Source organism: Schistocerca piceifrons, chromosome 8 (assembly GCF_021461385.2).
Source record: "Schistocerca piceifrons isolate TAMUIC-IGC-003096 chromosome 8, iqSchPice1.1, whole genome shotgun sequence".
Taxonomy (NCBI): Eukaryota; Metazoa; Arthropoda; class Insecta; order Orthoptera; family Acrididae; genus Schistocerca; species Schistocerca piceifrons.
In genome coordinates this window covers 502,356,326-502,382,242 of record NC_060145.1, presented here as the reverse complement: position 1 = coordinate 502,382,242, position 25,917 = coordinate 502,356,326, and the positions used below count along the sequence as shown (strand labels likewise).

General features: G+C 46.7%; 1 protein-coding gene across 1 annotated transcript in view; it reads right to left on the bottom strand.

Annotated features, from left to right (window-relative positions):
• The window catches only part of LOC124712491 (aminopeptidase N-like), a 141,914-nt gene that overhangs the window by 68,403 nt on the left and 47,594 nt on the right, over window positions 1-25,917 (bottom strand). Inside the window, exons 5-6 of the mRNA XM_047242786.1 lie at window positions 18,399-18,579; window positions 10,420-10,570 (exon numbers count right to left, since the gene is read on the bottom strand). Of these exons, the coding sequence (XP_047098742.1) occupies window positions 10,420-10,570; window positions 18,399-18,579 (332 nt within the window). The remainder of the gene's footprint in view (window positions 1-10,419; window positions 10,571-18,398; window positions 18,580-25,917) is intronic.

The window sequence follows — 25,917 nt, the reverse complement described above, 5'->3', positions numbered from 1 at the left end:
TCCAGGACTACTCTAATTCGCCTTTCTTGGGCATAACGGCGGAGTAGATAATTAACCTCGTATTTCATTCTCCTGGAACATTGAGGGGCACTAGGTTGGACGAAGACCAGTTGACGATTTTTAATCATTAACCGAAGCTTGCCGGCCAGCGGACGAAAATTGCAGAGGCAAAGGTAGCTTTATTTGTGCTCCCTGGAACTGATAACTTGTGCAAATGAGATTCGATTAGAAGTACCGCCGTAGTATCAATACGGCACTTGGCAGCTTAGGAGAGCAAGTCAACAACGGTCTCTACCCAATAGGCCCAACATTTCAGACAGACCGACCAACCGACATCAGTCGTGGCTAGGCGGATTACCAAATAGAAACTCCAGCACTACTTTAAATAGAATTAAATAGAGCACTTAAATGCCACAGGGACTAAACTCCTTAACACAAGAATATATGCACAATAACGACTAGAGTTATATATGCCTACATACTAAAACAGAGCCAATTAATTTTGTGGATGTCTGAAATGTGAGATTGTGTTAATGTTCGACAATATCTGTTATCTCTCTCCACCAGACAGTACAAGGTTATTTAACATTTTGCAACGTGCTTATCCAAACAGTCACCTACGCCGTCCATAGGAAAACTAAAGTTTGCAGAAGGTCCACAGCCAAAAAATTTTTCCTTTTGTGCTTCTTTACGACTCGCGCCTTAAGTCAGTATGGCGTACAAATGCACCATCGTGCAAGGGGCCAGTAACACACACGCAAGGCAGTTTCCGACCACAAACTCAAAGCAGAGAAACGTTGCCACACAGTTATTAATAGCTCCCACAACACCTGGAGATTGGCCCCGACAGAGATTATTGGCAGCCGCAGACGGACTTCTTAGCTTCCCCAGCCTACGAACGGAAACCGAACGTTGTCCACAGATTTACGGCCTCTCGTGTCCTCACGCCCCGGGTTTTTTGGCCCATGCAGACTAAGCATAGAGGGAGCGAGCGTCCCGCTGCAGAACGGTCGTCCAGGGCCACACACTCGCCTCAACCGCCTCCTCCGCCCTGGGCACGGCACACAGCGGCCGCCCTAGCGGAGGCTCCACAGCGCGGAAACTCCAAACAGGAGTAAACCGAGGGAAAAACAGGAACCGCAGCAAACGACGCGCTTCACGTGAGCATTGACGCAATGGTCCCAGCGACGCACCATTTCGGCAAGACACAGCCTCCTGCTGCACGTCCCCGTCCGGCGGGAATCGTCGACCCTTCTGGGCCTCTTTAAGGGACCGAAGGCGTGATAATCGCGTGCCGGAGAGACCGGCACTATACGGCTGACGATCGAGTGGCGCCGCTTAATTCTCCCAGACCGACCGGCGCCTCGTGTCGAATTGCGACCAGCGCGGAACTTGGCGCAGCACTCCACAAGATCGTTTTCGACGGACATACTACCCCATTCGCATTCTTCATTCTCCGACGGATGTCTGCCGGTGTTCATCGTGCGGCACCCGAGAAAACAATAACAGCACACTACTGCTGTTTCGACGCAGCCGGCCGAAGTGGCCGTGTTGTTAAAGGCGCTGCAGTCTGGAACCGCAAGACCCCTACGGTCGCAGGTTCGAATCCTGCCTCGGGCATGGATGTTTGTGATGTCCTTAGGTTAGTTAGGTTTAACTAGTTCTAAGTTCTAGGGGACTAATGACCTCAGCAGTTGAGTCCCATAGTGCTCAGAGCCATTTGAACCATTTTTTTGTTTCGACGCATTTGGTAACAAAGTCGCCATATTTTACATTTATGCATCTATCACACGAACGTCGGAAAGATACAAATGTCACACTAATCCCATTCCTACAGATCTGTGCTTGTATACCTACATCGGAGTCGCGCTACTTTCGTGTATACTGTAGCAACGACCTCAAACGGAATCTTTTTGATCGCCTCTTACACACACATCAAAAAAAGTTTTTTAGCACCTCGGTTCTGAGAGTTCTGGAACGTGTAGAGAAAATTGGAATAGAGATCAACATAAACATCATTTCCGTCCTTTTTATTGCTCATCAAAACCACATATTGCATGTTGCACCATCATACGGCGAGACCTTTAGAGGTAGTGGTCCAGATTCCTGTACACACCGGTACTTCTAGTACCCAGTAGCGTCTCCTCTTGCACTGATGCATGCCTGTGCTCGACGTGGCATACTATCCACAAGTTCATCAAGGCACTGTCGGTCCAGATTGTCCCACTCCTCAACAGCGATTCGGCGTAGACCCCTCAGAGTGGTTGGTGGGTCACGTCGTCCATAAACAGCCCTTTTCAATCTATCCCAAGCATGTCGATAGGGTTCATGTCTGGAGAACATGCTGACCACTGTAGTCGAGTGATGTCGTTATTCTGAAGGAAGTCATTCACAAGATGAGCACGATGGCGCGAATTGTCGTCCATGAAGATGAATGCCTCGCCAATATGCTGCCGATATGGTTGCACTGTCGTACAGCCTTTACGGCGCCTTCCATGACCACCAGCGGCGTACGTCGGCCCCACATAATCCCACCCCAAAACAGCAGCGAACCTCCACCTTGCTGCACTCGCTGGACAGTGTGTCTAAGGCGTTCAGCCTGACCGGGTTGCCTCCAAACACGTCTCCGACGATTGTGTGGTTGAAGGCATATGCGACACTCATTGATAAAGAGAACGTGATGCCAATCCTGAGCGGTCCATTCGGGCCGGCCGCGGTGGTCTCGCGGTTCTAGACACGCAGTCCGGAACCGTGCGACTGCTACGGTCGCAGGTTCGAATCCTGCCTCGGGCATGGATGTGTGTGATGTCCTTAGGTTAGTTAGGTTTAAGTAGTTCTAAGTTCTAGGGGACTAATGACCACAGCAGTTGAGTCCCATAGTGCTCAGAGCCATTTGAACCATTTTCTTGGTCCATTCGGCATGTTGTTCGGCCCATCTGTACCGCGCTGCTTGACCTCTCGGTTGCAAAGATGGACCTCGCCAAGCTGCGCATCATGCAGCCTATTGCGCACAGTTGTAACACGACGTCCTGTGGCAGCACGAAAAGCATTATTCAACTTGGTGGCGTTGCTGTCAGGGTTCCCTCGACCCATAATCCGTATGTAATGGTCATCCACTGCAGTAGTAGCCCTTGTGTGGCCTGATCGAGGCATGTTATCGACAGTTCCTCACTCTCTGTATCTCTTCCATGTCCAAACAACTTCACTTTGGTTCACTGGACACTTCCCTTGTTGAGAGCCCTTCCTGGCACAAGGTATCAATGTGGAAGCGATCGAACCGCGGTATTGACCCTCTAGGCACGGTCGAACTACAGACAACACGAGCTGTATTTCCTTGTGGGATGACTGGAACAGATCGGCTGTCAAATCCCCTCCGTGTAATAGGAGCTGCTCGTGCTTGATTGTTTACATCTTTGGGTGGGTTTAGTGACATCAGACAGTCAAAGGGACCATGTCTGTGATACGAAATCCATATCGATGTCTACCTTCAGGAGTTCTGGGAACCGGGGTGATGCAAAGCTTTTATTGATGTGTGTACTATCACTAGCAGGGATTCCGACTACAATCGGTCACGTATAAACCTATCAACACGACAGCCTGAGAGACACGAATCGTGGCAACGAGGTAGCTGCACTGTTTACCGACTCCCAAAAAGTATTTAACTCTCTAAAGCATCAATGTTCACTAACGATGGTAGGATCTTGTGGTGTATATATCGAAATTTGGGACTGGATTGAGGATTTCTAATTAGGGAGCAGGTTGCATGTTATCTTCAGTGTAGGATCGCCAATGGAAGCTGAACAACTTTGTATGTTTCATAGACAAAAATCTTCCCACTTCCACAGAATTATTTGATCTAGGAACAGCCTTCTGTGATGTAAAGTGGCACAAGTTGTTCGAAATCCTCAGTAACTTAGATGGAAGGAGGCCACAGAGGTCACACCGGCAGAGTAAGGCGTTGCCGGGGGCGGTCGGCGGTCCGGGCCTGCCAAGTGCCGCACCGGCAGCGGGCGGCCCGCACCCGGCCCTCGCGAGCCCGCCCGAGAAGCAGCGTATCCGGTCACTAAAACTGAGACCGACAGGGCAGCGATGTGCTAACCACGTGACGAGTGAGGTCTGTGGGCTGAGGAAACAGATAAACGTAATTAGGAGTAGCAGAAATCAGAATAGCGAAAAAATTATTATCCAAGTTTGATACCACTTAGTAGATGAAAAAGCCGTACGGCCACTGTAGCGTAAATAACTAGCTGAGTACACTCAGGTGACAAAAGTCCTAGGATAGCCATTTGCAGATGGCAGTAGTATTGCATATATCAGGTATAAAACGACAGTGCCTTGCCAAAACTCTCATTTGTACTCTGGTGATTCGTGTGAAAAGGTTTTCCACGCGATTACGGTCGCACAACGGGACTTAACAGACTTTGAACGCAAATTGGTAGTTGAAGTTACAGGCATTTCGGAAATCATTAAGGAATTCAATTTTTCCGAGATCCGCTGTGTCAGAATACCTAATTTCGGGCATTCGCTCTTACCGTGGGCAACGGAGTGGCCGAGTCCTTCACTTAACGACTAAGACCGGTGCCGTCTGCGTATAGTCGTCGGTGTCAACAGACAAGCCACATTGGCGGAATAACCGCAGAAATCAGTGTAGGACGTTCGACGGACATGTTCGTTAGGACAGTGCTGTGAAATTTGGCGTTAATGGGTTAGGGCAACAGACGAGCGACGCGACTGTGTCTGCTAACAGGACAGCATATCCTGCAGCATCTCTGCTGCGTTCGTGACCGTGCCAGTTGGACCCTACAGGACCCCACGAAGCCACTGACCCAAAATGTCAAGGCACTGCGCAAGTTGGTCGTGGCTCCAGGCTCCAAAATAGCGTGGGCTGCGTTTACATGTAACAGACTGGCTCCTCTGGTCCAACTCAACTGGAGATGGTTATGTGCAGCTACTAAATTTGTTTTTCCAAAATTATTTCACTGAGTAAGATTGTGGCTCGCCCTTTAAATCGTCAGACGAACGTCAAAATCACAGACATCGAAACAGGTGACCCAGGGATAGAAAAGCAACTGAAATGGATTGACAGAGGAGAGGCCGCCTGACCTGATGGGATACCAGAGTGTTCTAGCAGCACCGTACCGCAGGTCCCTGCTGGGAGCAAAGTGTTCCCGATCGTAGGAAAAGGCGTAGGTCATTCCCGCTCTTAAGAAGGTACGTCGAACAGATGCACCAAACTGTAGGCCTATATCGCCGTCGACAGTACGTTGCAGAGTTACGCACTTTTGGAGAGTGAGAGTCTCATTTGTAGGAATCGACACGGATTCCGCATACGACGTTCGTGTTGCAGAGTTGTGCTGAGGAGGCGGCAGGCGGCAGGTGCGGCGCTGCGCTGCGTGCGCCCCCTGGTCTCGAGGAACAGTGCGATACGGTTCCGAACTGCGTTCTGACCGACAAAATACGAGCTGTGCGGCTGGATAGAAGAGTTCCTCAAAAACACAACGCGGCCTGTCATTGTTAATAGAGACAAATCTTCATATGTAAAACTAACTTCGCACGTACCCAAAGGGAGCGTTACAGGACCATTAATTACTTTTCACAGTATATGGTGGATGTGAAGATCATGTGCGGAGAAACAGATTACAACTCTTTCGAGGAAATGGGGTGATTTTTCAAGGGAAAGAGATTCGCAAGCTGAGCCAGTCAATAATACGTTGCTCCGTGCAAGCAGTTCGGATGGCACTGATTGACAGAGCTGTCGACTGTGACCGTCACGGATAATCTGTCCAACCCTGACTCTGGTTGGAGGGTCCTGCCCATAATGCTCCAAATCTTGTCGACTGCCGAAACATTCGGAGACCTCGCTAGCCAAAACATGGTTTGTACAGCACGAAGACAAGCAGTGAAAACTCTCGCTGTATGCAGGGGCATTATCTTGCTAAAATGTAAGCCCAGGATGATTCGCTGTGAAGGGCAACAAACCCGGGCGCAGAATATCGTCGATATACCCTCTAGGGTGCCGGATGACAACCGAGGGGGTCCTGCTACGAAAACAATCGGCGCCTCAGGTCGTCTCCTGGTTGTCGGGCCTCACGGCGGACGACAGTCGAGAAGGTACTCCACCACTGTGCGGGGGGGGGGGGGGGGGTGTCACGAAGACGTGTCTGGAGACGTCCTGGACTGTGGTGTGATGCCAACACTATTGTCGCCCGCGATACGACTTGACAGCCAGGAATAATGGTCCGGAGTCATCCGCAGCACCCTTCCAGTACAGCTGTATGTTGTCGTAATTCTACAATCCGTTTTGTTGCCCATCATAATCCAGCCATCTTGGGCTCACATTTCAGCAAAACAACGCCCGTGTGCACACGGCGAGAGTTTCTACTGCTTGTCTTCGTGCCAGGAAGGTCACCAGATCTCTCCCCAATTGGAACATACGGTGCATTACGTCTCGGGCTTCTGAGGATGTAACGCTCCAATAGGGTTTGGACCGATGTCCCTCAGGAGGACATCCGAGAACTCTATCAATCAGAGTCAGGCCGAATAAGTGTTTGCATAAGGGCCAGTGCATCAGGGACTTGTTCTATTTGTGAAGCTCTTTTTCTTGAAAAAGGATCTAATTTTTCTGAAATTATAATAAATTGGTTGTCTGCACACGTACATCACATCTCCCCATATCCGTCCCATTCACATAATTCCTTCATGACAGGTCGTTTCTATTTGTCTTAGAGCGTATAAATGACCTTGTAAATAACGTCGGAAATTCTACGAGTTTTTTCGCGTACGACGCTGTTCTATACAGAGACGTCACGACGGTTGAAATCTATAGCGAAACACACCAACACCTGCAGAGGATCTACGCTTGATGCACGGATGCGAAATTTATCCAAGATTAAACAAACGCAACACATTGCGCACGAATAGGCAGAAAAACCGGTTACCGGATGATTACACAGTTGCAGAGCAATTACCGGGAGCAGTTGCGCGCATTACATATTTTGGTGTACACGGACCACATGGAACTAATTGCAGGTGGCGCTGACGCCCCGGTGAGATTCGCCGGAAGAATTCTCAGGATGTGTAGTCCACCCACAAAAAAGGCAGATAGCAATACACTCATTTCACCAATTCTTGAATATTGCTCGTTAGTATGGGACTCGTATCGGACGTGAGACAGGAAGAGCAGCGTGTTTCGTCATAGACTCGTCCGGCATCCGAGAAAGCGTCGCGCAGATGCACAGCCACACGCTGCAAAAGGGGCGCTGTGCAACCCAAAGATGTCGCTTGCGGCGTATCGAACACGATGTGCGCCCACGTATCACTGTACTCGATTGCTATGTAATTACGTAAATATTACAATTAACATCTCGCCAATAGTCATCATTGTACAACAAATAACACTAGTAATTACACTACTGGCCATTAAAATTGCTATACTAAGAAGAAATGCAGATGATAAACGGGTATTCATTGGACAAATATATTCTACTACAACTGACATTTGATTACATTTTCACGCAATTTGGGTGCATAGATCCTCAAAAATCAGTACCCAGAACAACCACCTCTGGCCATACTAACGGCCTTGATACGCCTGGGCATTGAGTCAGAGCTTGGATGGCGTGTACAGGTACAGCTGCCCATGCAGCTTCAACACGATACCACAGTTCATCAAGAGTAGTGACTGGCGTATTGTGACGAGCCAGTTGCTCCGCCACCATTGACTAGACGTTTTCAATTGGCGAGAGATCTGGAGAACGTGCTGGCAAGGGCAGCAGCCGAACATTTTCTGTATTCAGAAAGGCCCGTACAGGACCTGCTTGGAACCGCGCGACCGCTACGGTCGCAGGTTCGAACCCTGCCTCTGGCATGGATGTGTGTGATGTCCGTAGCTTAGTTATGTTTAAGTAGTTCTAAGTTCTAGGGGACTGATGACCTCAGCAGTTAAGTCCTGTAGTGCTCAGAGCCATTTGAACCATTATCCTGCTGAAATGTAGGGTTTCGCAGGGATCAAATGAAGGGTAGAGCCACGGGTCGTAACACATGTGAAATGTAACGCCGTCCGGTGTGGCCGAGCGGTTCTAGGCGCTTCAGTCTGAAACCGCGCGACCGCTACGGTCGCAGGTTCGAATCCTGCCTCGAGCATGGATGTGTGTGATGTCCTTAGGTTAGTTAGGTTTAAGTAGTTCTAAGTTCTAGGGGACTAATGACCTCAGATCTTAAGTCCCTTAGTGCTCAGAGCCATTTGAACCATTTTTTTGAAATGTAACGTCCACTGTTCAAAGTGCCGTCAGTGCGAACAAGAGGTGACCGAGACTGTTGTGGACTGGCAAGACAGCCAATCCACAGTGACGGGTAGTCGAAAGACACGCGTTTAAGCTCACGCAGGCTGGTGTGAGGTCTGGAAGAGTTAAAGGAGTTATACTAGCAAGAAAAGTACGTAGCTGCTGGAATACTTAACTTTAATCCATAATTGGTGAACATCGGTCTGACGGTACATGCATCACAAGATAAATAGCAATTGATAATGGCGCCTTGCTAGGTCGTAGCAAATGACGTAGCTGAAGGCTATGCTAACTATCGTCTCGGCGAATGAGAGCGTAATTTGTCAGTGAACCATCGCTAGCTAAGTCGGCTGTACAACTGGGGCGAGTGCTAGTAAGTCTCTGTAGACCTGCCGTGTGGCGGCGCTCGGTCTGCAATCACTGATAGTGGCGACACGCGGGTCCGACGTATACTACCGGACCGCGGCCGATTTAAAGGCTACCACCTAGCAAGTGTGGTGTCTGGCGGTGACACCACAGAGACGTGTAACGAATGGCACCCCATACCATCACCCCAGGTGATGCGCCAGTATGGCAATGACGAATACACGCTTCCAATGTGCGTTCACCGCGATATCGCCAAACACGGATGCGACCATCGTGATGCTGTAAACAGAACCTGGATTCATCCGAAAAAATGACGTTTTGTCATTCGTGCACCCAGATTCGCCGTTGAGTACACCATCGCAGTCGCTCCTGTCTGTGATGCAGCGTCAAGGGTAACCGCAGCCATGGTCTCCGAGCTGATAGTCTAAGCTGCTGCATACGTCGTCGAACTGTTCGTGCAGATGGTTGTTGTCTTGCAAACGTCCTCATCTGTTGACTCAGGGATCGAGACGTGGCTGCACGATCCGTTACAGCCGTGCGGATAAGATGCCTGTCATCTCGACTGCTGATACGAGGCCGTTGGGATCCAGCACGGCGTTCCGTATTACCCTCCTGAACCCACCGATTCCATATTCTGCTAACAGTCATTGGATCTCGACTAACGTGAGCAACAATGTCTCGATACGATAAACTTCAACCGCAATGGGCTACAATCCGACCTTTATCAAAGTCGGAGACGTGATGGTACGCATTTCTCCTCCTTACACGAGGCATCACAACAACGTTTCACCAGGCAGCGCCGGTCAACTGCTGTTTGTGTATGATGTGTATGAGAAATCGGTTGGAAACTTTCCTCATGTCAGCACGTTGTAGGTGTCGCCACCGGCGCCAACCTAGTGTGAATGCTCTGGAAAGCTAATCATTTGCATATCATAGCATCTTCTTCCTGTCGGTTAAATTTCGTGTCTGTAGCACGTCATCTTCGTGGTGCAGCAATTTTAAAGGCCAGTAGTGTATCAGAACTGTAAGACTAGTGACAATATTGACACGGCAAGAGAGATGGGCTAGTAGTGTTGAAATAACGACGTTAATTCATGAAATGTAACATTTTTATCATGTGAAGGCGATATTTATTGCTTTATTTACCAAAAAATCACACTTACAGCGTTACACAAACGCTTTCAGTTCTTTCAGAGACTCATGTTCCGATCGAGGGAAAGTGCGGCAGACTGGCCTCTGCTGATGACCACACTGTGTCACTGATTGTTTAGCACATTAAGTATGAAGCCATACAGGTCTCTCATCCCCTCATCAACACAGAGTATTGTAGAAAGGAAGTAAGGTTAAAAGAGACAGACAGAAAAGGCAGGATGTTTCAATAGAGGCTCAGTGAATGAGAGAAAAGAAGTGGAGAGTATCCAGAGTCCACAGTGAACTAACCTGTGGACAAGTATGTAGAAAGGAATGCTAACCCATTCTCTCTCCTCAAGCTGTGAATGCCTGGGATAGTCCTGGGTGTTTGGATCCAGTTGTACTGATTTTCGAATTAGATTCAGACTATTGTGGGATCACTGCGATTTAACCTCTCCACGGTTTGTGTTGCTGGAATGGTTCCTCAACCGTTCTGCAGGCGCGTCTCTCTCTGCCTCGGCTAACGCTTCATCTCAAATGCTAGCGCACTCATCTGTTTGGTTTAATTCAAATGAGAGACATATATTCAAAAATAAGAAACTCAAATGTCACTCACTATTATCCAGGTAAACAAACATACCTTTGTTGTAAGTGATGTCATCGAAGGGGGCCGTGGTGTTTTCTTCTGTGGTCATCGGGTGCGTGTCGGCTGCCGCGTCAGATTCCAGGGCCCCCGTAAACTCTTCAGCCAGGAACTGGTCACGTAGCTGCCATCCCTCTATGATGCTTCCCTGGAGAAATTTCGGTGCAGTCAGTACAAAGCTATAGCCATTATAATGCGCACTGTCAGAGATGTTCTCCGAGGCACAGTGTTGGGACCAATGCTGCCCTTTGTATAAGCGAACAGCACAACAATCTCTCTACCCTGCTGTAGTTATCAGATGATATCTTGCTCGCATTTAGGCCGGGCAAAAGAATGGAGTGGTCTATACACATCTGCAAGCACTAAATCTCTCGTTCCACTAAGTGTTCCTCAAGCCTCAGTGCTAGATCCACAACTGTGTCGACTACCAACCTGTCACACACCGAGCGTTCGACGTTGCTGTGGTATTTCTGGCGACACATTCCAGGAGGAATGGCAGTTGCGCAGATAATGAAATGTGAGCATTTTAACGTCCCTTAGACTAGGTGCTGTCCAAAGCGTAGTGTTTGTCACACTGCTGTTCTCACTGTATATCTACGACACAACAACTACGCTATGCAGTTTTAGATTGCCGAGGACTTATGTCCCCGATCCGTCCCTCCACGAAAGCACACAACGATCGGTATATAAATATGGCCTTTGTAATGGACATTCCGCTAAGTTTTGCGCAGGTTTAGGCATTTTACTGTTACCACTGTCATTCGTACATCAAGTTTTTGATTTTATGTGTAAAGACTGAAGTGGGAGCGAAAATTTGTACCGAGGCCCGGAATCGAACCCGGGTCTCCTACTCACTAGGCAGGTGTGGTAGCCACTGAGCCATCTCGGCACAGCAGTTCGCCCCACTGCACGGATTGCCCTGGCACGCCGCCATCCTCGATCTAAATTCTCACCCCCGCCCCAGTCTACTTTAAATTCCCCCTTACATACGAATCGTATATGTACGAGACCAGTAAAGTCTCTAAAATTGCGTCATTCCGTTTGTCAAATTTTTGATCGTCCAGTGGGTTGTCAGCCTGCTTTCTACAGAATTGCAAGCTTCGCAGAAAGGTGTTGTTGCGAGTACACAATTATGGATGGTGTAATATTCATTACATCAATTGTTCTTTGAGGCAAAGTGTTAGGCCCACACCAGTTCTCATTGTGCCTCGACAAGACAACATATTCCTGACAGTAGCGCATTTTATCAGGCGCCATTCGGTACGAGCTCCCACGAAAGGACAGAGTGCTGACTACAGAGCAGTCGATGCTGCAGTGGTGCTCCTCCAGCCACAATAGAAAGTCCACCACTGTTGTGAATGCCGAACAGTGGAAGATGCTGCAGTCAACAGCCGGCAGTAGACAGTATACTTCGGCAGGGCAGGAAGGCATTGTCGTCATTAATGAACTGCAGGCGTCGTAATCGTCTTTACTTCTTCAATGCACGGCGTAATGTCCACTCCTGTTCTCACTGTATTACAATGGAACATCCGGTGTCTCATTCTAATAGAGATCATCATTTAAGTGAGATGTGCTCCCATCAAAATACTAGCTTCCTCAGTGCAAAGCTGTAGTGGTCGTAACTGTAGTTGATGTCCGAGGTTCACTACTAGACACACGACTCTTATGACCTCGGGTAACAGGCGTGCCAAATCTCCTTCCCTGTAGGGTCCCGTCAACTGACACCCTGCGTTGTTTAAGTGTTGGCAGAAGTGATGTATGCTGAGTATGGAACTCTGAGCATTCTAATGCTCATTACTCCACGCTAACCGGTGCCGTAGTGGTGTGGTGGGCTTATTACTGTTCTCACTTTAACATTGAGCTCACAAAAGTCTCGGGATAACGATATTCACATAAACGGCGGCAGTATCGCGTATACAACGTATAAAAGGGCAGAGCTTTGGCGCAGCCATCCTTTGTACTCAGGTGATCCGTGTGCAGAGATTTCCCACGTGATTACGGACGTACGAAGGGAATTAACAGACTTTGAAAACGGAATGGCAGTTCGAGCTAGACGCATGGGACGTTCCGTCTCGATGTTTATGGAATTCGATATTTCGAGAAAAACAGTGTCAAGAGTGTACCGAGAATACTAAATTTCAGGCATTACCTCTCACCACGGACAATGCAGTGGCCGACGGCCTTCACTTAACGACCGGGAGCAGCGGCGTTTGCATAGAGTTGTCGGTGGTGACAGACAAGCAAGATTGCGTGAAATAGCCGGAGAAATCAATTTCGGACTTACGACGAACGTATCCGTTAGAGCAGTGCGGCGAAATGTGGCGTCAGTGGGCTGTGGCAGCACGCACACGACTGAAGACAGTGCCTTTGCTAGCAGCGCTGTGTCACCTGGAACGCCTCCCCTGAGTTCGTGACACTAGAAGACCGGAAAACCGTGGCCTGGTCACATCAGTCCCAATTTCGGTTGGTGAGAGCTGACGGTAGGGTTGAGTGTGGCGCAGACCCCACGAAGCCGTCGACCCAAGTTGTGAACGAGGCACTGTGCCAGCTGGTTGCGAATTAATAAAGGTGTGGGCCGCGTCGAGTCCTTCGGTCCAGATAAACCGATCAGTGACTGGAAATGATATGTTCGACTACTTGGAGACCATTTGTGGACTTCATATTACCAAACAATGATGGAATTTTTATGGATGACAATACAGTATTTCACCAGACCACAAATATCCGCCATTGGTTTGAAGAACATTCTGGACAGTTCCGGCGAATGATTTGGCCACCTAGGTGGTCTGACAAGAATCCCATTGCACGTCGATGGGTCAGTTCGTGCACACAATCCTGCACTGGCAAGACTTCCACAGTTACGGACGGCTACAGTGGCAGCGTTGCAGACTTGCTGTGTCCACTGCACGTCGAGCTGCTGAACTACGCCAAGCAGGAGGAGGTCCGGGCACAGCCGCCCCAACGGGTTTCGTCACCCCAGCTGCAGGTTATCAGGCGGCAGAATAAGGGATACAGGCAGACATCACAGTATTTCTTTTTTTGTATGATAATTGCATAACATGTAACAACACACACCCCAAAGTCACAAGTAACTTGCAGCAATATTACGATTCTACTTCCGTTGTGTCATTGCCAGTTAATGCAAAGCCATAAAACTGAAAGACGGAGAGAGGCAGATGGCGGACTAAGCGTCAGTTAGAACTATTTTAAATGAATAATGAATTTTTGCCCTGCCGATCAACTGCTGTCTCCAGTAGCTGCATGTGGATCTCAAGATGACGTTTAACAGACGTCGAAACCGATAATCCGCATAAACATAAAAAGGTGACCCAGTCGGTGTCTACCCTGCTACATCATGTTAAGAGTGCTCACTGAGGCCTGAGAAATCGTGTCTTCAGTTAGGCTTTGCAATTACGTTGCACAGGTTTGCATGCTATAATGGAAATTTCTCCATCTAGAAGCGACTTACAAGCATCTCCATACCAGATAGTGGAGGGGCTTATGGAACTGTTGTTCAATCCAGCTGTCTGAAAAGCCTAATTATTTCCTTTTATACGCCTTGTGAAGATATAGCTATTAGTGATAAGTATTTTTTCCCCTTTTCTTGTGTCATTTCTTTCGCTTTCTTAGACCAAGTATCTTTCACGGTATAGCATAGCAGTGTTTATAAATAATGCTAAAACGTAACTGTAGTTTCTTTCTTTTTCTCTAATGGATAGACGTTTTCTTTCTTTTAAATTCTTTTGTTTTTCTCATCTGTATTTCTAACATTAACTGCCGTATGAAGAACAGCTATGTAAATCGTAGACATGAAATAATGTCGAAAGTAACAGTGGAGCAGCTATATTAGTCAGTCAGTGCTTACGTGACAATATGGCGAGTGTTGATTTGAGATGCAAAAACTTGCCGAGAAGGTGAATCGTGGAACTTGACAACTGACGATTGGGATTATCATCCCAGTGCGTGATCAAAGTTGTAGTGATCGTTATGAATAGAAAGATCGCACAATATATTGCTTAATGGACTGTTTCTCAACTGGTACTGACAATGCTTACGTGAGTAGACATTGCTACCGTGTCAGTGTAACCGTTTCTACATTTAGCCTACGGCGAGAGCCAAGGCACCGTAAAACTGTTGTATTCGTCTTACGGAACTGCCGAGAATATGAAGTCGTAACTCTCACGGTGAACGTAATTACAATTGTGGATTAGGCGCAAAGAAGTTTCACTGACCGTGAATATGCGATTCCGATAGTCATATATAAACGCGACGAACATTTACATTGCAGTCGGAAATTATCACGAATAGTGTATGAAGTGCTGAAATGATAACTAGTTGTGTATAACAAGTAATAAACGTGTACATGTTAAAACGGTGGCTTATCACCAACAATTACGTCTGTCCGAACAGTGGCCCGTTAAACTTCACCAGCATACTACGACAGAACGAGCTGATTTGATAACTTCGTCTGCATCATTACAAGCCACAGTCGCCATCTCAACACGTCGCCACGGCTCCCTAACAACGGACATTTCTGCTGCGTAAATAAAATGCTTAAAATGAACTATTAACTTTCAGTCACTATGTTTTCATGGGCTCCCAAAACCGGATTTCCTAAACCAATTCCCCAGTACCACCTGTGATTAGTTATGTAAACACTCCAAAATCACGCCGGCCGGAGTGGCCGTGCGGTTCTGGGCGCTACAGTCTGGAGCCGAGGGACCGCAACGGTCGCAGGTTCGAATCCTGCCTCGGGAATGGATGTGTGTGATGTCCTTAGGTTAGTTAGGTTTAATTAGTTCTAAGTTCTAGGCGACTGATCACCTTAGAAGTTAAGTCGCATAGTTCTCAGAGCCATTTGAACCATTTGAACTCCAAAATCGATTCTGGAATGCCGTTTCTAGCTGCTGGTTTTCCACATCCACAACAGATTTTCGTTACCATGTAAACGCACAACCGTTTTTCAAACGTGCTTGCTCTGACAGGTTACGACTTGTTAGAAAAAATTTCGGCTGATATGGACGGAGTGACTTTTTGCGCTGTGGAGGAGAAGTAGAAATGTTACACAGAGTATGAAGCTGTCTACTTCTACTATTTAACTGAAAAGAAATAGCGATTGTGCTAACTAAATCAGAAACTGGAACAGCTGATTTCCAGACGCCGTATTTGACTGGGCTAGCAGATCCGCTTTAGGCCTTAACGTGTAAACACGACAACGGAAAACGGCTTCTGAATTCGGTTTTCGTCTTCTAGAAGATGGGTCGCATATAAACGTAGTAAATGTAACTTTGTTGATCCACTATTAGTTGTAAGTATTTTTGTTTATTTAAACTATCTCTTTCTTTTAAATTAATGCCGCTGCAGTTGCATGTATTTTGTACGCCTTTTCGAGGGAAGTGTTATCAACGGGTGTGCAGAGTTATTTTCGGAGTGAGTTGGCATACCTTGTACTTCGAATAAATTCACCACACTTCCGCGAACAATAACTTGGTTGTTGATGATTACAGGGATATGGGAACATATCTCTAGTCAAATCTTATATTGTTTACAGGGTTAGTAACAGAATTGTGCTTCATAAATGGCTCTGAGCACTATGGGACTTAACATCTATGGTCATCAGTGCCCTAGAACTACTTAAACGTAACTAACCTAAGGACATCACACAACACCCAGCCATCACGAGGCAGAGAAAATCCCTGACCCCGCCGGGAATCGAACCCGGGAACCCGGGCGTGGGAAGCGAGAACGCTACCGCACGACCACGAGATGCGGGCCAGAATTGTGCTTCATTTACAAAATTCAGGGACTTGGATGAATCACATTCTCCACAGTCTGGAAATAAAACGAGTTCCTTTGGGGAGAAATAGTCGGGCATTAACTCAGGTTATTTCTAATAAAACCTCGTATAAATACACGGTCTATAATTTCACAAAGTACACCCCTGAGAAACATTTTCTCCACAACCTGCGCCCCTCATATTTTAGTGCCCTTCAATCACTATTTTTCTTCCTCCCACTTACTTTGCCTTCCACTATTTTCTTTTTCCTTTTTCAGCACATCTATATTTCTTCATCCATCACGTCATCACGTATAAGATAAGTCGGCCTCAGATCCATACGATATTCCCCCCGAGCCGGGGCAAAAACTTGACAGTGCCTCCCCCCCCCCCCCCACCCCCCCGGCAGCTCGAACATTTGAGACAGTACATCAAAAGTTAAAAAAATCGATTTTTCAAAAATATGTTCATTTTGTATCGCACATCTTTCTGAAGAGTTTCATTATTAAAACATTGGAGAGAGGTAAGTCCTGTTACTTGGTGTTAAGTGCGCGAAAGCGTCGTGCCACGTCTCTTGACACAGATTCCTTTATCGCACCTCACTGTATTTCTCTCTGTGAATTCAAACATGTACATTTTGTAATGGAAGCCATCAAACCTATATTCAGCAGAGTGGAAATTAAAATGTCCTGCGGTGCCTCTCCTGGTCTCAGTCGACCGGTTTGACATCCTACCCCCTTAAAAGAAGCTCACAGTTAATGAAGGGTAGGATTATTTGTAACCGGGAGAATAAGAAATCTTCATAAAACTTGCACTCTTAATTGTCTATTAGCTAATAACTTTCTCTTTTGTGTAACATAAATTTAAATAGAGGAAAGATAAATACAGTAAATACGAGAGACAAACTAGACAGTACAGATTTTTTCAATTCTTAGGTCCCATCATTTTTTCTCTCTAATCTTACTACAGGTTTCCTTTATGCGATAGAATCTATTACTTCATCAAAATTCGTCAATCGTTTTGCTACACGAAAAATCAAATCTTCATTGTCTAATATTGAAAAAATAAGAAGAGTACTAAGACTGGTTTGGTTTCTCGATCTGATTATGTCTATTTTGTCACTGTCTGCTACATAAAACGAAACAGGCCCTTGTATTATTGAAGGAACTGTAACTCACGCCAAATAAAAGAGACTGTTTTGGCACAAATGGTCGCTTTTATGTACCTCATTTACATAGATCAGACGACAGAATATAATTCACGCAGTACCAACATTAAATGCCTATTAGGAGAACTAAAAGCAAAAAGCTTTATGTTAGGAAATAGTTTCACATTTCAGTCATACGCTGCAGTTTCTCAAGCACGAGATCGATAAATAGTAGCAAGAAATTTCTACATAAAATTGGATTCGTCATTTTCTTGCATATAATTTGTGTGATGTCCCCGTTTCTTTTTCTTCCTTCTTCTAACGAACAATCTTGTCACCACTATCTCTGTAACTATCGTCCCATTTTCTAAACTTTTTCTCCGGTTAACTTCACTATCCATGTTTAATTCTCCGCGTTTATCCTCCGGTCAGACTTTATCACTTGTTCGTACAATTCGTTTTCGGCGCTATTCCAAGAATAGAACTTAGCGGCTCCTACCGGGGACTGTACAACTGGCTCTTTGTGGTGTAGCGTTCTGGCAAAACTTTTCTGTCAAAACGTCATTTTCTCGGATGCACCGAGGACACTAATATGTAATCTTTCTTACCTGTTATTCCCGTTAGTAGTTTATTTCCACTTTGGTAGTCTGCATCTACGAATTTCGCTAGTAATTATAACAACGCCGATCATTGGTTCATCCAGTTAACCACACAAACAAACAGCAATTGGCACTCACCAGTTCGGGTTTATACCTGTACAGCTCAGCACGTATAGCACCGTCCCCTTTTGCCTGTGGGAAATTTTTTTATTTCTATATTCGATGGAGATTCCGCTGGCAGAAACATCACGTAGTCCTACACTATGCACGGATTCAAAAATCAGCTTACGAATCATTTGTAAACCAACTTAGAATGTGTTCAAAAATGTTCAAAAAGTAACAGGGGTGCGTTTCAAAACGGAACGAATAATCGCTAGAGCGGCGTGTGCCGGATGCTGGGCGCTTCGAGAGCACGAGTGTGCCCCGCTGAGAACGCCAGTGTGCTGCGACTCACCAGGTCGGCGTGGTACGCCCAGTAGGTGGCGAAGCCCTCGTTGAGCCACACCACGTTCCAGAAGTCGGGGCTCACCAGGTCCCCGAACCACTGGTGCGCCAGCTCGTGCGCCACGGTCGTGACGACGCTGCGCCGGGACTCGGTCGTGCTCTCGGCCTCGTCGATCAGCACCCCGCGTTCCCTGTAAGTACACTCTACAGCTGAAGGTGCCTGCTGGTGGAGGGGCAGAAACGTGTCGGGTGGCCTTATCGTTCACATCGAGCCAGGATTGCCACCGGTGCCGTATTTTAAGGGATTTCCCACACGCCAAGGTTAAAAAATTCTTTCAGTGAGGACCTCGAACAGGACAGTAACTCCTATATTTAATATTTTCCAGTAATTCATCTTATTTCTGTAAATCGTTAGTCCAAATTACATCAATATTAGCTCTAAATGTCGTCGGTCACTATACTGAAGTACGAATTTGTCTTATAACACATTTCTCGAAATCGTGGTCTTAATTTAACTGACGGTGTTCTGGGTAATGCAGTTCACGTCGTATACGTTACATGACGCTGAAAAATCGTAGAAATATTCATTAACCGGTGCGCTTGCGGCGAGTCCTGAAAGAAATGTAGCACCACTTTCTGCCACCAGGTGAAATTATAGGGCCATAAACAGTCAGGATATGGGAACAGGAATAGGTGAGAAACGATCCGATACGATAACGGTGGTTACGGCAAAAGTTACAACAAGTGTTCAGTACCGTCTTCTCACACAGCGACATGCTGCATTCGTAACGTGCCACGGTCGACACTTGCCGCAACATATTCGGTGTAATCGGAGTGTCATTGTACGCTAGCCTTCAGTTCGGAAAGAGTCCAGATACGTCCCTGGTAGGCACGATCCTTCAGATATCTCCACAACCAGAAGTGACACGGACTTGGGTCGGGGGATCTGGATGGCCACACGACTGGAGCTTGCCTGGAGATGATGTGCTCGTTACAGAATCTCTTTAAGAAAATCTTTTTCACCTGGCGCGTGACGTGTCGCGCCGCCTTATGTGGCACGAAAATAGCGGCGCGGACACAGTTGCGTTCTTGCAAAGCTGGAACCTTGTGCTGCTCGAGGAGATCCTTACGATGTGCGTTTGTCACTGTACACCCGACAGGGCTACGAGGTGTCATCTCCTGAGAATGACGAGCTCGTGAAACCACAGCACAAGATCACATAAACTGAGTGCAGTGGATGTTTCTGCACAACATGTGCTGGAGCAGAACCCCATATTCGACAGTTCCGTACATTCACGATACAGTCCAGAGTAAAATGTTCCTCTTCTGTCCAAAAGATATTTCCCAACCACGCGTTGTTGTAGCCTGGCACGGGGCTTTGTCTGGTGCATATTCTGAATCTTCCGGGGACAGCACTGTAGAATGGTTCGGCAGGGGAGACATTCCCGCCACGCAGCCCGAGCACTGGCCGCGTGCCGCACGGCCGGCTGCAACTCGGCCGACAGCTGCCACGGGAAGGGGCGCCCGCCCCGCCGGCCTCGTCTGTTTCTTCACATTTCTCGATCATATTTCTTAGCCCTTTTACCGACACGGGGCCTCTTCGCAGTTGTTTGCGTCACCGATATTCCCCCAATGTAGCGCTGCTATTGCTGCCGTTCTGATTAAACAACTTCACCAGCAGTGCGTGGTCTTTCTTCTCAACAGCCATTGCATTTCGTACGGAAAACTTGAACCGTCTTTATGCTTCGCAACGATAGTCACGTCAAAAAATAAATGTATACTGGCACTAAAACAGGAAACATTTCACCTTGTGACAGCTTACAGCGCCATATTTTCACCTGGTACCAGAAAGTGGACTGTTATTTTTGCAGCATACTGCACGAGCACACCGATTAATGAACACGACCTGCGACGTTTCAGCAACCTGAAAGGTGTACAGCCCACTCTGCAGCACTTGTAAGACCTTAAGATTGATTATAATCACCCGGTATACCACTTTTCTTATACAGTCTGTTGAAAGAAGCTACTGCACATTTTGAGGCGTGGTAATACTGACCAACACAGGAAACACAAATTCTGTGTGAGCAGTTCGCGTCGACAGCGTACATTTTTCGTGAAAACGTCGGGGTAAAATCGTCAAAAGTGCTTCGTATTCGTATGTAATTTCATTACCGATCTTTTTAATAAATGGCCTACCGCAGTGGTAACGCTGGTTCCCGTCAGATCACGCAGGTTATGGGTAGCATACGGCCGCGTCAACACGTGGGTCGCACTCGGCCCTCGTGAGCGGCTGCTCGGCTGACATCGGCCGCGAGAGCAGCGTGCTGCATCTCAGGGCTGAGGACAGCACGCCAGCCTGTCCGTCACGTCAGCTCTTCCACACAGTGTTTGTTTATTTAATAAAGCCGTTACACAGACTAGATAAATCGCAAGTTTGAACTGTTTCTGGCGCTGTATGTCTGATGGGCCAGCTACGTAATCGCTACGCGCAGTTTTTTCATTTCCTTTTCCACGCTGCCCTTGCGTTCGCATCGACTCGCCACTGGACCTTTTAGGCTGTTTGGATACCTTTCGACATGAGCTTTGCTCTGCCTCGTATTCTCTATAATTCCGAGCTTTTCCGCGAGCCGTACGAGCAAACATCTTTCATTACTCTGAAATTTTCAGTTTTATACCTATTTTCACTCACATTCCGACGAATATTATTATTGTCTCGCATTGGGTCCTAGCAGCTCTTCAGAATGATAGCCAAACCTGCGTCCTAGCCAAATGCGGGTCCCTGCCACACCAGTTTGTAACTTTAAACAATGCTAATTCCTAACAACCACGAGCGTGCGCCTACTCTGATAGGATGACATCGAAGGCAAAGGAAATCAGACGTGATCTGTCGGTTGTCGGCTAAACCACTATCTACGCATTATTAGTCTCGCACTTATTAACGATTCAGATCTGACGGTATTTTTACACAGAAGAAAGTTTGACAGACGAGTGAAAAATGTCCAGTGAAATATGGGCTCTAAAATGCACACCTTAAAAGACACGAGCACTTGTTCATATCCGCTACTTTGAAACACATCTCTTCCACTGCAGAATTAAAGGTATTTTTAAGTCTGCTTTTATTTCATATGGGTCCCACTGCTACTATAAGTTATGTAAAATCAAATTATTTTTATTAGTATTCAAAACCGGTTGCTTGGCGATTCTATTACTGTTTTGTCAACCTGTGAATGTATGTATGGATTCTGACCCAGTGCTGATGTGGAAGCCTACAACCGGTGTTATAAAAAATGTTAAGTTGTCCAAATGGGACGAATGATATGTACATCATAGCGTCGTTAAATATGATAACAAAATTGTTAGTCTACACCCTCAAAACTTTTTTGTTGTTGTAATTAATATTGTTTCATGGCATTTGAGTTGTTACTTAGTGGCATTTTTCGTACTATTACTGTTTCTTATATATTTGACTCCTCAGTTTTAACGTAATGTTTTACGTAAATCAAGAACGATGTACTTCTAACTTCCCTCGCCAAATTGTGGGTGCTATGTTTTACATTAAGCAACCGGGTATCTTTGATGTTATGTATGTATGGGTTCTGACCCAGTGCTTATGCGGAAGCGTATAACCATTGTTATAATAATGTTAGCTTGTCCAAAGGGACAAACGAGATGTACATCATCATGTCGGTTAAATATGATAACAAAACTGTTTGTCTACACCTTCAAAACTTTTTTGTAATGATTATTGTGTTTCACGGCATTATAATTATTACGTAATGGCATTTTCGGACTATTACTATTTTTATATATTTGACTCCTTATTCTTAACGTAAGAGTTTACGTAAATCACGAACGTTGTACTACTAACTTCCCACGCCAGATGGTGCCTACTATGTTTAAAAAAAAAACTGTGTTATACCTCATTTAATGTTATTCATATATTATTCTTTTTCTTTTTCTCTTTTACTTGTCCTGCACTCTGACAACTTATTATCGATCTGTTTTATGTTTTCTAAGTTGGTTTTTTCAAAAACAATACGCCATTGTATTTTAGATGTTTCCTTCCCCCTTCGTCTGCTATGTTTATTAGGTACATTTTAAATTTGAATTACTTAATGAGTCACAAATGCACAAGAGGTATTTTGTGTTAATATCTTGCAAAACCAGTAATATTAAGTCTTCACGTGACACATGTCACATAGAGGGCGTTCCAAGCCCTGTCACACCGAGGTCTGCTGTACAGGTGCATGTAAACAGCGGCCTCAGTTTATGTGATCCGTCTAAGCTTGTGGTTAGAGCTTGATACCAGTGCCTACCAATTTTAATTGTACATTACAGGTATGTTCCTACCAACTGTTTTGTTCATACGCAGGTGTAGTTGTGATTTTCGTTTTTATACTCTCTGATCGTCACGTGAAAATTTTTAACTTCAAGCGCTGAGGATGGTCACTAAGTGACCGAAAATGGATTTTGCTGACAATAAAACAACAAAATACGGCCCCCCATGAACCATGGACCTTGCCGTTGGTGGGGAGGCTTGCGTGCCTCAGCGATACAGAGAGCCGTACCGTAGGTGCAACCACAACGGAGGGGTATCTGTTGAGAGGCCAGACAAACGTGTGGTTCCTGAAGAGGGGCAGCAGCCTTTTCAGTAGTTGCAAGGGCAACAGTCTGGATGATTGACTGATCTGGCCTTGTAACAAGAACCAAAACGGCCTTGCTGTGCTGGTACTGCGAACGGCTGAAAGCAAGGGGAAACTACAGCCGTAATTTTTCCCGAGGGCATGCAGCTTTACTGTATGATTACATAATGATGGCGTCCTCTTGGGTAAAATATTCCGGAGGTAAAATAGTCCCCCATTCGGATCTCCGGGCGGGGACTACTCAAGAGGATGTCGTTATCAGGAGTAAAGATAAGATATAAAATGTAGGCTGGCAATGGCAAGGAAAGCGTTTCTGAAGAAGAGGAATTTGTTAACATCCAGTATTGATTTAAGCGTCAGGAAGTCATTTCTGAAAGTATTCGTATGGAGTGTAGCCATGTATGGAAGTGAAACATGGACGATAAATAGTTTGGAGAAGAAGAGAATAGAAGCTTTCGAAATGTGGTGCTACAGAAGAATGCTGAAGATTAGATGAGTAGATCACATAACTAATGAGGAAGTATTGAATAGGATTGGGGAGAAGAGAAGTTTGTGGCACAACTTGACCAGAAGAAGGGATCGGTTTGTAGGACATGTTCTGAGGCATCAAGGAATCACCAATTTAGTATTGGAGGGCAGCGTGGAGGGTAAAAATCGTAGAGGGAGACCAAGAGATGAATACGCTAAGCAGATTCAGAAGGATGTAGGTTGCAGTAGGTACTGGGAGATGAAAAAGCTTGCACAGGATAGAGTAGCATGGAGAGCTGCATCAAACCAGTCTCAGGACTGAAGACCACAACAACAACAACGGCCAATGCTGATTTTCCTTCCAATTCTATCCACTATTTGGTCGTGGTGCACACAACACGCCACGGAGTCACCAATCAATTATGTGTTTTATATCTAACCGAGAAGTGAAATATAGATTTTCATAAATTTAGCTTTAAAGTTTTTTTAATATAACGAAATAATTTTTAAAAAAATTATTATCCTCTATTCCACTCCCTTAGGGGCTGAATTTCCAGAAACACTGAAACACGTATTTTTTACTTGTAACAGAGAAGTCAAATACCATTGTTCATACATGTATCTTTAAAAATACTTTACCAGTTCTTTAATAATGATATAGTTTCAAAAAAAGCTTTCACCCACTGTTTTATCTTCGCGTGGTTTAATTTCCAAAAATGTTGAAACGCACACACCTTTATTCCCGACCGGGGAACCAAATACCCATTTCCGTAGGTCTAGCTTCAAAAAGACCTTCATCCCCTATTCCACCCCATCGGGTTGGAATTTTGGACTTCTTAAACGGTGCCTCCGGTATGAGGTCCACACCGCCTCCAAATTTCTATTCTTAGCAGTCTGGGCTGTGCGATGTTGAGTCAGTCAGCCGGTCGGCCTGGATGCTGCCTTTCATATATACAGAGATCAGTGGATGTCTTCAGTTAGTCAAGTGTCAGAAAACGAGTGGCCTAGACTATTTGCTTCACACTGCCTCAGAGGAAGTAATGTGGAGCTCTTGAGTCTGCGGAACTGGGTGGCCACGTCAAATCGGCTCCTGGATATCACAATGTGTGGACACATTTAATACACTCCTGTAAATTGAAATAAGAACACCGTGAATTCATTGTCCCAGGAAGGGGAAACTTTATTGACACATTCCGGGAGTCAGATACATCACATGATCACACTGACAGAACCACAGGCACATAGACACAGGCAACAGAGCATGCACAATGTCGGCACTAGTACAGTGTATATCCACCTTTCGCAGCAATGCAGGCTGCTATTCTCCCATGGAGACGATCGTAGAGATGCTGGATGTAGTCCTGTGGAACGGCTTGCCATGCCATTTCCACCTGGCGCCTCAGTTGGACCAGCTTTCGTGCTGGACGTGCAGACCGCGTGAGACGACGCTTCATCCAGTCCCAAACATGCTCAATGGTGGACAGATCCGGAGATCTTGCTGGCCAGGGTAGTTGACTTACACCTTCTAGAGCACGTTGGGTGGCACGGGATACATGCGGACGTGCATTGTCCTGTTGGAACAGCAAGTTTCCTTGCCGGTCTAGGAATGGTAGAACGATGGGTTCGATGACGGTTTGGATGTACCGTGCACTATTCAGTGTCCCCTCGACGATCACCAGTGGTGTACGGCCAATGTAGGAGATCGCTCCCCACACCATGATGCCGGGTGTTGGCCCTGTGTGCTTCGGTCGTATGCAGTCCTGATTGTGGCGCTCACCTGCACGGCGCCAAACACGCATACGACCATCATTGGCACCAAGGCAAAAGCGACTCTCATCGCTGAAGACGACACGTCTCCATTCGTCCCTCCATTCACGCCTGTCGCGACACCACTGGAGGCGGGCTGCACGATGTTGGGCCGTGAGCGGAAGACGGCCTAACGGTGTGCGGGACCGTAGCCCAGCTTCATGGAGACGGTTGCGAATGGTCCTCGCCGATACCTCAGGAGCAACAGTGTCCCTAATTTGCTGGGAAGTGGCGGTGCGGTCCCCTACGGCACTGCGTAGGATCCTGCGGTCTTGGCGTGCATCCGTGCGTCGCTGCGGTCCGGTCCCAGGTCGACGGGCACGTGCACCTTCCGCCGACCACTGGCCACAACATCGATGTACTGTGGAGACCTCACGCCCCACGTGTTGAGCAATTCGGTGGTACGTCCACCCGGCCTCCCGCATGCCCACTATACGCCCTCGCTCAGAGTCCGTCAACTGCACATACGGTTCACGTCCACGCTGTCGCGGCATGCTACCAGTGTTAAAGACTGCGATGGAGCTCCGTATGCCACGGCAAACTGGCTGACACTGACGACGGCGGTGCACAAATGCTGCGCAGCTAGCGCCATTCGACGGCCAACACCGCGGT